The 15784-nt window shown below is 35.0% G+C and overlaps 1 protein-coding gene across 1 annotated transcript in view; it reads left to right on the top strand.

Moving 5' to 3' along the window:
* LOC142972969 (lachesin-like) overlaps positions 1 to 15784 on the top strand; it is an 88846-nt gene that overhangs the window by 63924 nt on the left and 9138 nt on the right. The window contains exons 3-5 of the mRNA XM_076114479.1: positions 6777 to 6883; positions 10461 to 10646; positions 12213 to 12405. Coding sequence (XP_075970594.1) covers positions 6777 to 6883; positions 10461 to 10646; positions 12213 to 12405 — 486 coding nt within the window. The remainder of the gene's footprint in view (positions 1 to 6776; positions 6884 to 10460; positions 10647 to 12212; positions 12406 to 15784) is intronic.

Below are 15784 nucleotides of genomic sequence, written 5' to 3'. Positions count from 1 at the left end.
TAAGGAAAATCAGAATCTTAAGGTCAAATCGGTAGATTGCGTATCTTTCTGAATCCTGAAAAAAAAAATTATGATGACACGAGTACTAATAAACTAGAGGCTATAGCGTTTACTTGCACCACAAATTTACATTATAAAATGCACTCTGAATTTTGTAGCACAGTGGGTTTATTACAGTACAATGAGGCCATCAATTAAGTACATTAGTCTGCCGAAAACACATGTAAGCGAATGTTGTTGAAAAAAACCGGTCACAAAACACAAGCTGGGCTGCGACCACATTAATAATTTATCAGCCACATGACGGCTGTTTGCTAATAAAGCGCGGATTCGCTGGAAATATTAATAAAAGCAGCTTGCAGCCGGAACTCGGACGGTCGGAACCGGCGCGCGCCGCCGCACGCCCAATGACAAATGACCAGTTGAAACTTTCATTTAGTTTACCATTTGAATTAAGCGACCAAAAATCATTCAGGATGACCTGATTTTAGTATTATATTTATCAGCTAGAGATAAAAACATAAACATAGCAAATTAGTCAGTCTTTGAACAGCAAATCATAAAATGAAATATTTCGCTCAGTCTTATTTCTGGAAAATATCTGAGACGCATTTTCCTGAACTTTTCTTCATTTTGCAATATTAGAATATAGAAATATATCCATCTATTAATTAGAAAAATAAAAGTAAAGAAATAAAATATAATTTACTTTTAAACTCCTTAGTGAATATGGTTTCTATTTGTGGTAAATGAATGATATACCTGCCAACTCCTTTGTAGATCTTCTTGGGCATAATAATACATTTCTTTCATTTCGGACAGCAGAGAGAAATGGCTGTAGTAATATTATTACATATTTGTTCCACATCTTTGTAAGGTTTCTATCAGATGTTTCCTGGTACGAAATGAAAAATCCACCGACCCACCCGCTCACTTTACGTAATTAAAGTGTTCTAATATTACACGTTTTTAATTTAAAATTTATATTTAGTCTTTGGTGTTTCTTAGTGAGATACCTTTCTAGTAAATACGAGTTCTTTTGCGATTTTTCCAAACACAACATGCATCGTTATTAATTATTCAGTTTTAAAAACATTTCGATAATAGATACCTATTTTTGCATCTCTAAAATGAATATCACAGGCAATTATTTTAAAATAACGTAAATTTAATCCCGAATGAAGCTAGTATTTTTACATAGTTAACGGGAAAGGAGCAAGTAATTGCATCCCAGTGTTTTCTAACAGCATATTCCACAGGTAAATGTTGTTGCGCCGTATTTCCGATAGCTGTCGCCGGTCCATTCTTAGCCCGACCACGGCGAGTGCACCAATAACCTAGTGGGAAATAACTCTATTGTATAGCCCGCATAGGCCAACGTTACTGAGGAAATATTCCCAGACTGCTTTAGAAATTTTACGCTTTTGAATTTATGTTTGCCACATACATTTTCGTTGGTTTATCTGTTTCGAGGACCAAACGAGTGCCATCTGAAAGGCAAACTGGTGTCGTTATTTCGGCACGAAAAGTATTTACGAGTATGGGTAACTTTTATAGATGTACAGTTATTGTCCCACCAATCAACGGAGAGGAGAGAACAGTTGGTATTTAAGTTGACTAATTCCTAAATGGTGAATGCGTACCCTTAAGAAGTGTAGCAAGTTTTAAGGAGTAACGTTTTTAAGCTTATAATGCATCTTAACATATTATTATGCCGTTTGATGCCATGAATTGTTGGTTTACTAAAACGTGCAAGCATCGTTTAATGCTTTGGTTGGTTTATTAAATATAGCCCTTACACCCGAGCATTAGCAAACCTGCAGCCTCTTCCGATTACGCCCGGATAAATACACACATTGTTATTCTTTCATCAAGCTCTCCGTCCCATTTTAATATTTTAACTTTAAAAATTCACGCCAACAATATTTTCGGTTAATACCACACCATACTGATTTATCATTCGCTTGATGGTCGACATAGCAAGGAGCTGTCGCCACCGGGAAATATATGACCTCTTTGAAGCGCAGAAAGATGGGTAATTTCATTGAATTTATGTACGTAACACCGTTCATATTGCTATGTTGAAATTTCGGACGTAAAATTGTTATAAACATTGTATTTAATGTTGAACTACAGTAATGTGCATATTAATTTGTAGCACCTTTTTACTTTGTTGTAGGAATATGGACTTTGTATAGTGAGGTAGGGTATTTAAATTGCGACTAAAATTGCTTGTTAGTGGAGAGAGAGGTTACTTAATTGTGGTAAGCTTTCAGTGCCCTCATACGCTGTAACGTCCAGCTGTCTGGCTAGCTGTTAAGGCGACAGGCTACGTTAGTCCCTGAGCACTCGTACAGTACAAGTTACTCCACTATTACAATGCTACGCTAGGGATCTTTCCTGTGTCTCTAACGGCTTTACTGCCATAACCTAGATCTAGTCCTGGAACTACTAGATTCAAAAATAAAGTTACATAGTTAGAGGCAAGTCACATAAACATTCCGAGGATAATTGAAAAAACAGAACAATACACACGACATTCCATAAATAGAAGTAATTATAAAGGGTGAGTAAATAAAGTATCTTATACCGCAAATGTACGCCATGCGCCATACAACTTCTTTAAAAATATGACTTTTCTAAATAAACGCTTAATACTTTTAAAATAATAGAGGTATAGTGTGTACATTACTTGTTCATTTATTTATTCAGCTAAGTAAGTGTACATAGTTGTAGGAAATACGCTCAAATCAATTCAAAGTAAATATTGCTACACTACTCCGTGTAAGCGATTCTAAAATGCTAAAAACATTTTTCAAAGACTTTTCTTGGAAAACGCTCTCAGAGTTTTTATAGGGTTAAGCGAGGTCAGTATGTTGTCATGGCTTATACATAATTATGTCCGGGCAATATCTCATTATCCTTAATCGATATGTTAACGTCAATTACCTTTCGATTTAATCAGCACCCTTACTTTGAGCTTGTATTTACAGAACTACAGTGCCGATAGTGTAGAAAGTTAACATAGTTCATATTGCGTTCTATTTTACTATACGTTTTTTCGGTTCGTATTTTTTTTCTAACAATGAAATAAACGAAGACAATTTTACATACCTTTTTGTTATAAAATTACCCAAAACAAAAACTTATCATGTTAATCAAATTAAAGAAAATACAGATAAATAAATATTATAATATCACTAATCTTTTATATATCAAAGCGTAAAGTGAATTTGCTATTGTGTAGACGTGCGCCTAGCGAATAAACGCTACTATCGTAGGTATCGATTACATAGAATTGACATGGTAGTAGATCTACGGACGCCTAATAATTGATAACTTTCTTCGTTACTCGGATAAAGTAATTAATATCTAACAAACGTAATAACTAACGCACGTATAATCAACCTAATATAATTACAGAAATATTAATTTGATTAGCCCCTCTTAAGTGTCAGTTAAGATATAAAGTTTGGTAAAACTTAGGCACTGATCCCGTAAACTTAATTAAGAACATTTTGCAATATTACGAACAGAAGAATATATGGTTTGTAAACTTTTGGATGATATTAATGATTTATTTGTGAGAGTATTAATATGAATTACTGTAATCCAGAGTTTGAGGCCACTAAGTTTTATTCGTCGAAGTTAGTCGATTCTACACGTATTATCGATTTCGATAAAAACAAATCATAGGGGAATATTGTTATAGCTTTGAGAATGGTTTTTAGTATTGAGTCTTAGTATGTTGGTACCTAACAGGGTGGTTTTCTGTTCATGATATGAAGAATAAAATAAAAATATCTTGTATAAAGATGCGATCTTTGAGAGTCGATATTGCCATATACGATTTGCCGTTTTTCGTCGCTACGAAGGTGCTTTGTTGAATTTTCAGTGGTCCCAATTCTATTTTATCCTCGTAACTGAATATTTTAAAGTAACTACGTGTATTTTTTACACTAAAATGTAGACGGACTACACCCATAAAACTCAAATTAATTCATCATTCCGTCGCTGTCGTAACGTTGGTACCTTACATAAAACATGGTAAAAGAAAAGATATAAAGGTGAACATTTTAATTTATATACTTCGTATGTAAAGACGATAAATAATGAAAATTGTGTTTAAGTATGCATAAGTTTTAGTTTGGTTCTGAAAATATAAAAATAACTTTACCGCTGCTTGTAAGCATACGTCTTAAAAAAGTAAGCTCTCACCTAACGCAATAGTAAGAACATAACACGGGTCATGAATAGAGATGTTACATAGAAGAAGGTACAAGTGCTCCCGAAAATAGAGCGATTACCGCAGCTGCAGGAAAATGGCCGACAGAGTTTACGCTAAAACGGTAATACAAAAGCAATATCCAACACTTCTAGTGGCACCCACAACAAAAGCAGGATATTTTGTAAACATTTTACTGCGTCCCAGTCTGTGACGATATTGTGGACGCTGTCGTTGCAAAATGGCAGTTTTTACTGCCTTCACCGAGACCGTTCGGTAACGTTACATCCCTCCATAGTTGCCGTTATACAGAGAAACGCTTTTTAAAAGTAAGAATTTTACTCATACACTTTGCCTTCGGTCCTCCTGAAAAAAAGCAATAACAAACTTCTTTAGTTTTATACGTAAACGGTGAATCAAAAGTGTGAAAGGAAATAAACTTTTGAATATTATAAAAGTGTGGTTATTTTTACGACGTAGTATTTCAACAGAGGTAAAAATTTAAGATGCTTTCCTTGGTGTTAAAAATTCGTTTTGTGACGGCGAACAGTAAGTGAGTGTAATATAAGGAATGGAAAAAGCAAAATGATGTTTTGAATGTTAGCAGGCGAGCTTTCACATTTTGCAGCCTCCTGCCGCTCGTTAAGGTGACAAAACATCGTTTTTAGTTTCCTCTAACGCACAGTATCTCTGGCCCAACTGCAATTTTCTCACTTAGGTACCACGGCTATTTGCAAAACGTGTGAAACTTGGGCACTAAAGTTGCGCTACTGTTCTGTCTTGTTTGTATTTATAGTTTATGTAAATTACAAACATTACTTTGAAAACTAAATACGTACCACCCTAATTAACCTACTTGAAAAAGGGAGGTTCTCTTACCGTTAATAATTCTAACCGCAAACACAGATAGTCCTGTATACCAGTTGGTTTACAACAACCCAGATATTTAGATTAGATTTGGGCTTGTATTTAGGCTGTTCGAAGTTGTGTGTATATTAGAAATGTCACTGACTATTACTAAATGGAGATAGGTAGAAAATGAAATTCCATTACGACCTTAGAATGTTTGTATTTTTAGTATTGCGTCACATAGAAGTTATATACAGGTATTCCGTGGAGAAACTTAGGCAGAGCTGGTAAATATTTTAGATCCTTACCGTAACGGAAATCGTTGCATAAAAAAATACAGAATTCAAAAGGTTTATTAACAACTATGTATACCACAAGAGGGAACTGACGCAAGCAAAAATAATATTCAAAAACATCACAACAAAAACATGTTTTTTTTTATAAAAGATATCGTGTCCTCTCCGTGTAAGGGTTTAGAGCTTGCGTTCTGTGCGGAGATGGGACCACTCGACCGTGACAAAATTGGTTATGATGATCGGATGCTGCCCGATTTTATTCCCGGATATTTTGCCTTCCTTGATAACATTATCAGTGACTCCAGTAAAATCTGAAAATGTACCTACGCATTTTTGCTTGAAATGTTTATTTTTAAATAACAGGAAGATTTTTCTGTAAAAATGAATATCTCGGTCTTAAAATAGCTTTTTATAATTATATCTAGGCTCTAAATATAAAGGCTCTTAAAAATGACTTGTTTTGTTTAGCTATGTAAAATTGGATAAGTCATTAGGTACTTAACGTTTTTTTTTTTTGTCCAAGAGTTATACCCGATAATCTACAACTTTTAAAAACTAGCTACAAAGTAACATCAATTCTACTTTTTAATTATTTTTATATAATGATCCTGTCAACTAGTTTTACCTTTACCAGAAGCCATTGGCACAATAAACTTCATACAAATCAATCTCAATACAAATATCGTATTCACGTAGTTGATGCATGAATTCATGTCAGTTGCGCAATTGTCCTAAACAGCGCGGGCGCAACGTGGTCTACCCAGTTACTATCACTTGGCAAAGTTATTCGTGTCAGTTCACGTTTCTGAAGTTAGAACCGCGAATAACGGAACAAGTTGAAGTGGTTAGTTGACACTTTGTTGCAAGGTCTAGCTAGGTGCAACTGTCGGAGACAGTATCGCCAACTTTGTGGAAACATTTGTGATAAGCTACCAACATGCCGACGCTAAATAATGCCAAGTTGCACGCTCATCAGTTAACTTGGCTACCTGGTACGAAATGTACGGACGTACGAATGTCGTTCCACTTTTATTTTTAACTGATAGTGGTTACTGTCTAAGTTAAGTGAAGTGACACACATTTTTCTACATACTGTTTAATCGTCTCAACAGTTGCAATTCACTCCTCAGCTTTCTGTTTATCATATATCATAATACTTGTTCTATTACTTATAATTACACAGTATTGCAATAAAAAACGACAAATTATCTCAAATTTGTTTTAATAAATTAATCTTTATTGTTAATACAGTCATTTAACAAAATGACATTTAAAAATAGTTCACGAAACAGAATAAAATTAACAATGATTTGCTTACACCTCTTTGATACGGATTATTAGTTTTCAGAAAACATATTGTTCTATTAAGTAAATTTGTTTATGTATTTTATATGTTTTGTCACCAGGAGGTGTGGAGGTGCCGGAGTTCGGTGAACCCATCACGAACTTGACGGCTCCTATCGGCCGTGACGCCACCTTCGAATGTATCGTTGTCAATCTTGGCAACTACCGGGTAAGACATTTTACACTATATACGTAGATAAACAGAATTATCGTAATCTTACTCTCCTGTTACTCGATCATTCCAACTGGACACGTGTAGAAACCAAATAAATGGATTATTTTTCACATTGATTGAAAACTAAACCCGACTCTAAGGCTACTAATTTAATTTTAGAAGCAGTATAAAGTAATGAGGAAAACGATAGACAAATTAAATTAATAGCGAATATTGGTAATTAGAAATCAATTTGAAAATGTAACCTACAGTTACTTCCACATGAACAACAAATACACAGTAATTTGAGAACCGAGCAAACAACGCCAAAAAAGGACTAAGTACAAGTACATAGGACGATTTCCTTCTAGTATTGACTACCGACAATCGGCTAGCTACCGAAAAATTTAAAATGAAATTATGGATGAAACTCTGATTAGCGCCTCCAACTAAAATTATTTGTCTGATTCTAACTATTCTTGCCGTACATAAAAAAAATGCTTATCAGATCTGTATAAAATCGCATCATGCAAAAATATCTCTATCTTCAACTAGATAATAATATAAAGACAGGAAGCCTGAATATTAATTAAGTGAGTTAAGGTAGATTAGCTAAGAGTTTTAGTCTACGAATAAACTGCAAGGCAACACTGAAATTACGAAGTTGAAAAGTTTGACTACTGAACATGAATGACGAGCTGAAACGCCAAACTAGACACTCTAAACATGTCTTAGATAACAGAGTTTAAACATACTAGATGATGTGTTTATTCAAGAGTATTACTCTCAATATAAGCCAGGAAAATCTATGTATATAATAGAAATATATAATACGACAAACGGTTAGCAGCCTAGATAGAGCCTACGTCTATAGGGACTATAGGACATGTGACAACTTTTATGGCTCAAACGTACCTATATTTAAGTTGCAATTATTGTAACTGTAAATATTATTTATTATCCAACATAATAAGGGAATTAAAACATGTACTATCGAACCAACTGAATCATGACCCATTTTGCCGATAATTCGCTTGACACCGTCAAAACAGTAAGAATTTCATCTTTATCGTCAAAGTTGCACTTAGGACATTTTAAACACGCATACGACTGTGTAATGATGTATTACGACTACAGTCAACTTTGACCTTTGTTATTACAGTACGTAGATACGTTTTCGATAAATCACTCTTAATTTGAATCTAGAATGTAAATAGTCTAAACTCTTTTCACTACGAAAAAACCTATTTGTGTCAAATATCAAATAGCACGTCATTTAGAAATCTGTGAAGCGATTAGGGTAACCACTACAGTCATTGCCCATCATACAGTGATTGCCAATGTTAAGGAATAATACGTTTATTTTAATTTCTAAAGTAACTACTTAGTTCAAATTAATTGCGATATATGTCACTTTTAGAATATTGGTAACATTTTTATTTTATAGAACTCATGTCCGACGTTTGTGCGACAGGTGTGTAGTTCGAAAAGGAAAAGTAAGTTTGTTGCAATATTTGTTAAGGATAACACATTTGAATTAACAGTATTCGCTAGTATTTCTGGTTTATAAGTGTTTTATATTGAATAAGTATAAAGTTATTGAAACAAAGGACTGATGTTCTTTTAGAAAGAATATTTAAGTTGCGTTTATAATAGAGTTTATGTCAATGTTTTACTAAATAAAGATACTATTGACCAAAATTGTGTATCAATTCCTTAACCGGGTAATAACTATGCTGGTTACCCTATATTATTTGAATTTTTATAGTTACATTATTTCCTATAATGGCCGAATAAACCATGTCCTGAGTGGGTATCGAACCTGTGTGTGTGTGTAACATCAACCTACTACGCCACGGAGCCTGTTGAAAACGGTAGCAAAGCATTATTGTATTGTCGCACAAATATTTGTCGCAATAATGTCAGATAACAAATTCATCACCAAGGAAACGTAGGTTCAAGCGAATTTCGACCTACGTGTATATAGACGTGTTTTAGAAAATGAGCACATGGTGGGTCATGATTCAGTTTGTTCGATAGTACATTGCTTGACGTTATAGCGACAAGTGACAGTGACTCGAAACATTAATTCCCGTATAATATTGGCTCAGGGTGAGACCAAAGCCCTTTAGACGTCGCTACACGTGGCCACGTTAACCACCACAAATGTCGCTGGTCAATCTAACCATGCAATCAAACGCCTCTGCATACTAGATGCCTGCGCGTGACCGGTTATAGCCTATTAATTATAACGAACATATCAAGAGTATAACAACTGCATACTAACTGTATGTTAAGTATAGTGTGCTTCTGCGTTTTACGCGGTAGTAAACATGACCGCTGATCTCGAAAAAGTGCTATAATTCTGTCCTTTTAAATTGACATTAGAATATTTCTTAATAAAAGCCTGGAGTTTGGTAACGTCCCTGGCATTCAAATTCAAAATCATTTGTTTAATTTATTACTACCCATAGATGAATCTTAACCTAAGTATAAACATTAATTATAACTAAAACGTAGTGCAAAAAAGATCTTGCACTACGTTTTAGTGCGTCCGGTGGGAATTTGTCCGCGAAAGTGACGGAACACCACGTCCTAAAGAATAGGCTTACATGCTACATATGGAACTAGAATTATAAATGGCTAACCGTGAGTGCATTTCATTCACCACTCTCTAAACCTTCGCGAATAACAAGCATGCTATTACAAAAAACGATTAAATGATAGAAAACGTAAATAAACTTAGCTCTTATTCATTTCAGAGTTCATAGGACATTGGCTATGTTTAAACACTCCACTTTCCATCAGCCGGAAAAGTTTTGCGTCAAGTTATTTTGGACGCCTGTGGTTTCAATCGTACCTTTAGATACCGAACTCAATCCATCTAAGTGGTATAAATACTTCGATGAAACGGCTCTACGAAAAGTGAAATAGAATATTTATTCAAATCACCAGAGTTTAGTAAATATAATATTCATAACATACGAAAACGATATAATATTTTTTTATAAACTCTACTCAGAACTCCGATTATCTGTTTAATACTTATACAATTAAATCTTATGATGTTTTTATAATTATTTCTGTGAATCATTACTTCTTGTTACTTCTTAAAAAAAATCTGGTGCATTGTTTATTTTACGCTAACGGCTCATTCACGTCCTTGCCGCTATGTGAGGATTTGATTGTGCGGGGCAGCTAAAGATAAAATCAAATTAATGAAAATGTTAGAAGCATGCCACAAGACGCCGCTGAGTTCGTCACTACCACGTTTCTGTGTCGTTCTAAGTAGTCGTACCATTTTGAATAGGACTCGGTCGAATTTACTTTTATTTCTACCCCTCTCTGCAACTCTCGCCAAAGACGGAAGCCATGACCAACCCGTGAAGTAAAAAAAAACTCCATAACAAGCCACATTATCATTAGGAGATTTTTGTTTTTTTTCGAAAAAAAAAACCCGGGTCTTTTACGAACATAAAAATAATGGACAAAAGGAACAACCATATGCCCAATGGTAGGAGCGTGGCGACCTTAACTGCGCCACTGCAGTTGAGATCTTTTCATAGTACTAATCTTCTTCGTCACCTTGCAGGTTGGCTGGGTGAAGGCGGACACGAAGGCGATCCAGGCGATCCACGAGCACGTGATCACACATAACCCTCGCGTGTCCGTGTCTCACAGCGATCACTCCACGTGGTACCTGCACATCAAGAACGTGCAGGAAGAAGACAGGGGACAGTACATGTGTCAAATCAATACTGATCCGATGAAGAGTCAGGTATACTATTTTATCAAACTTTTTTCTTCTTGTTTTCCTTAGGACAATTGTTTCTACCATCATGTAACTTTATTCAAATAATACTATTGACAGTCAGATTATGACAAATTCACCATTCTCTGTTCTGTCAATTACGCTTAATTATTCCCCGAATTTATCTGTCTAATTGCACATTTATTACAAAAGTACAAATTCTATGGACTTTTTCTCGTTCTGTTCCTTTCATTCTAAATATTGGGATACTATACCGAAAACATGTTAGGACTGTAATCTCATACAAAATATCTGCCGCTATTATTACAATTAATCTGTCAATGTACATATTCTAGAGGTAAAATAAGTTTAGGAACCCTGAAAAAGTTCAAAAGCCTAAAAACTATATTCAATCAAAAAACGCGCTGGGTCCTCTTTCCCGGAATTATATCATATAAATGTCATTCTACATGTCACCTAGATAACGAGAATAAAATAAAAGTCATTTCGCAGAACAGTACAAATCTGCCTACACTCGTTGACAACAGTCATAACTCCAACCCACTCCATTAAGAGTGTACATGTAAATGTAGGCTTTTCTCATAGAGACCATTATCATAACAGTTAGCAGAAGAAATAACAGACTGAAAGGAACTGAAGGTCTGTACCAATTACACGTTTGTAGCATTTCTAAGAACACGTTAAACTAACGTTATTTTTCGGATCACTGGTCTTATCTTTGAACTAATGTGTTATGTCATCACAAGTATTTATTTTAAGAGAAAATATAACGTATTTTTAGAAATATATAGAGTAATTTCTGATATATAAGTATTAGGTACCGCTATAACAGTTCCTATTAAAATGACTAAATATTAGAGCTAGGTATTCAATGCCAAAAAATGTTTAGAAATTTACGCATCTCAAAGTGACCACATTCAACTGGTATTACTTTATCCTTAAATCCCGGTAATATCCCAACAACAAAGCAAGTTCACCCAAACAAAGCTCCTATTAGTATGATTTGAATAGAAGGCCTCTCAAACCGTTTTATTCGTGCACAAATGACTTCAAAAAGTGCTACCAATGATCCATAACAGGGTTACTATTCAGTCGCGCTGACGGATAATTGCCACTTTTGCTTATTTAGTATCCAACGCTTCCGTCCGATTCATCGAACGCAAATCTGAAAAGGCTTCAATTTACTACCAAAATGTGATTATGGAGTCTCACTTAGCAATTTTGAGTAAATATTTTCTCATCGCGCCGATCGGAAAACCGCACGATTCTGATTTAATTTCATCAACAATGTGAACTATGTTAGGTTTCACGATAATTAAATCATCCTGTTTGCACTTTCGATGGGCTATTGATTTGTAGTCTCATATCTGCGTTCTGATTATACTACACTACTATAGACAGTATGTTATCAAACTGTTATAACTTTGAAAACATTAAATATTGATGTACGGGTAAGACTTATAACATCCGTACCATTCATTTATACTGTATCTAGACAATGGTTTAGTTTCAATGTTCTATTTAACTCAAAGCATAATAGATTTTGTGTATTAACTAGTGTTTTCCTTGCAGATGGGCTTCCTAGACGTGGTGATACCACCGGACTTTATTCCCGAAGAGACTTCGGGCGACACGATGGTCCCCGAAGGTGGCACGGCGAGGGTGTCGTGTAGAGCTCGGGGAGTTCCGCCTCCGAGGGTCATGTGGAAACGGGAGGACGGACAAGATATTGTCGTACGGGACCAAACTGGAGCGAAGAGTAAAGGTAAGCTGTTGTATTATTTAAGCACAATTCTCGGAATACTTAACTTAGCAAAGCAATAACAAACACAAATGTTTGATTTTTTTCTTAAAAACTTATGCCTAGAAACCAATTTACATTATGCATGTCTATCTATCGTTTATCATTAATATTTTTTAATATTTAGTGCCCTATGCCTACTCATATTCCGTTATAGGGTATTTGGTATTTACTTGTATACCTCGAAGTAATCACATAGAAGTGTGATTGAAACCAGAATGAAATACATACTACTTTATTTATTCTGGAAAGTGCGATAAATGTGTCAGGACACTCTCACACTTGTCACGCGTCTGCGTGTAGTGCTTTCAAATATAAGATAGCCAGCCTTTATAGGTTCTGGCCAAGATATATTTATAGGCCCAGTATCTAAGTAACTTAAGGATACTAAAATGTAGTATCACCGCGATAATATTCTTGTAGTAAATTGTGGCAAAGTGGTAAAATTTATAGATAGTAAAATTAAATGGTATTCGAATAATCGAATAGTAGTACAGGGAAAAAGCCAGCTGGTAATACGGTTTGGGTATTATTTATTGTAGAAGTTGCAGTTTTTCAAAATAGTACGTCCAAAAAAACGATATCATACTTAGTATACATAAGATATCTGTATTTTGAACCAGGAATCGAACTTGCAACCAAGCTACATACATTATTACTTGGACTTATTAACGAGCAGTGTCAGAATCGGTTATTAAAATCATCAGTAACAGTAAATCATTGCAAATTCATTCCTGAGTCGCATAAACATCAAATAAAACTCCTTTCAAAAAAAGGTGTTAATTATTCACATAAACAGCGATTACGTCGCAGCTCATATGTTTCGTTAAAACCGTTGAAAGGGAAACGCTTTATAATAGCGGCCCTAGTTTGAATGTTCTAAGACCGTAATAAACTGTGTTTTGATCACAATATACGTAATATGTATGAAATTGGCCCTGTGCGTGTTGGAACGACGTTAACACATGCTTCACCTGTTTTGGTAAATTTTTTCGTAGTAATATCGTCTTTGTTTGGGTAAACAGTTGCACGATTCTCTACCACTATCGAACCGGATAAACTTTTGTATCCAAAGTTAATCAGCACCTCTAGCGGGCGCCTCAGGAACTATTTTTGTAGTAAATTTAAAGTATCAAACTCTCGATACTCGATAGTATCGACTGTACAGAATCGGGCTACAATATTGAGTAAACATTATCGTATTCCTTTTAGGAAAATCTATGTCAGCTAGAATAACACGAAGCGTTTTACAGACATCCAAATGAAAATAGAAAAATAAGGACGAGCTCGATATACAACTTAATGTGATAATCCCGGGATTGAATAATAGTATGAGTATTAAGGTCTAATCTGACGACCCAGTTATATTTTTTGAAGTACTATTTTGGAGCAAATTACCAAAAACCTCTTTTAAAAGATACTAATTCCTAGCCCAGATAATATTGTTATTTGTCGTTGGTAATTTTTTTCGAGAAAACGTCTTTAGCGGCGAAAAACTATCGCTAAAACCGCATACGGCGTAATAACCTGAAAATTTGTTTTAAGTATAGGTTACATTCGTACATAAGTCACGCAAACGTGAACTACGAATGTAATTGCAAAACCGTCATTAGTTCCTAATAACAGCTTGACCAGTGAAGTTGCACATTCAAAAAAACAAACACAGGTCTGTTGTTCATATCTCCGATTTCTTGTGCATTCGACATGGCAAGGAACTGGCGCAATAGGCGTGACAAGTGATCTGCAGTGTAAAAAAAAGTTGTCCATGATGATGTTAACATACAGCTTTTTTTACAAGCTTTTGAAACAACTGGACACTGTAATACACAATTTGTGCTCCACTATTTGATGACTGATTAATACAATGTCTATTAGCCATGTATTTTAGGCACAATTATGTACTTTAGGCCACAATAAATTCACTCCTAAGTAGTTGCGATGGAACTGGCCGCTGTGGGCTACACAAATCTTCGCTATGTAACTTCTACTGTGTCGATATCTATTTGTTAATAATAAATGCCATCAAAAACATTCTGTAAAAACCTCAAGTCTCGCCGTAAAAAGTGGTGAGATCTATATAATACCAAGTCGATTAATCTATTTAGTCTCTACTTAAAGGACCTTCTGTCTTAAGTTATTACGTATGTTATTATCATGCCAATTAAAAAAAAAATACCTTTAAAACAAATAGACCGACCTGGTCATCGCATGATTTGATTATTAGTATGTATCACACTACACAGCACGACGAGAAGTTAATGCTCCTGAAATGTTAATGGCGAATTTGTGTTTTCTTGCGATGACCAAGTCGATCTATTTGTTTTAAAGGTTTTTTTTTTAAATTGGCATGATAATAACATACGTAATAACTTAAGACAGAAGGTCCTTTAAGTAGAGACTAAATAGATTAATCGACTTGGTATTATATAGATCTCACCACTTTTTACGGCGAGACTTGAGGTTTTTACAGAATGTTTTTGATGGCATCTCACTTCTTTTTGTAGAGCGAACATAAGTCCAATTTGTATGGAAAGACGTTTTTTTTTCATAATTCAACATATTTTCCTATGGGAATGTTGTTCAGTTTCATGAGCTAAACACCCTTACCCACCCTATACCCCCCTCTCGTTATGCCTTATATAGTAGGTACCTATTTATTTTATTTTCTACAGTAATCATAATTCATTAACTGCAAATGTAACCTTGTAATCTTATATATTTATATGGGATTACAAAGTTATTGTTGCAGTTGGTGTATTTAAAAAACTGGATCGAAATTAAAAAATATTTGATTTTTCCCATGATAAAGACACTAAACCCTATTTGTATTCTAAATTTTAAGCTTCTAAGTCTGCTAGAAGTACCTTAGACTTTTGATGATCGGTGAGTCAGTGAGTCAGTGAATCAGTGAGTGACAAAATTCAAAATTTTAACAAGTTGTCATTCTTAAACTACTGGTTCAAATTGACTGAAATTTTAAATATACCGTATTTATACAATTACTGATTAGTTGCTGAATCCAGGCATCTTGTTTTATCCACAACGAAATTATAGGGGTGTCAAAAATAGCCCGAATTGCTTCGAGAAAAGGATGTTACGGCCGTGCCGCTTTTTTTTTGCTCGACTTGCGGGGGCACTTCCGTGCCCCCAGATGTCACATTAACTTCAAAATACCTAACTGCCATAAAGTTCTACGGACATCTTAACAAAGTGCGCGGCGATGACGTGAGAGTACAAACAAAGATGCACCTAGCAGCTTTTCACGAGAATGTTGCAAGTACCGACGTTGACCGTCCTGGATATTGCCTCGTTCAGGTCTTTCCGAGTGCAGGTGGATGTTTAC

Source organism: Anticarsia gemmatalis, chromosome 1, assembly GCF_050436995.1.
Source record: "Anticarsia gemmatalis isolate Benzon Research Colony breed Stoneville strain chromosome 1, ilAntGemm2 primary, whole genome shotgun sequence".
Classification (NCBI taxonomy): Eukaryota; Metazoa; Arthropoda; class Insecta; order Lepidoptera; family Erebidae; genus Anticarsia; species Anticarsia gemmatalis.
This window is presented reverse-complemented; position numbering and strand designations above follow the sequence as displayed.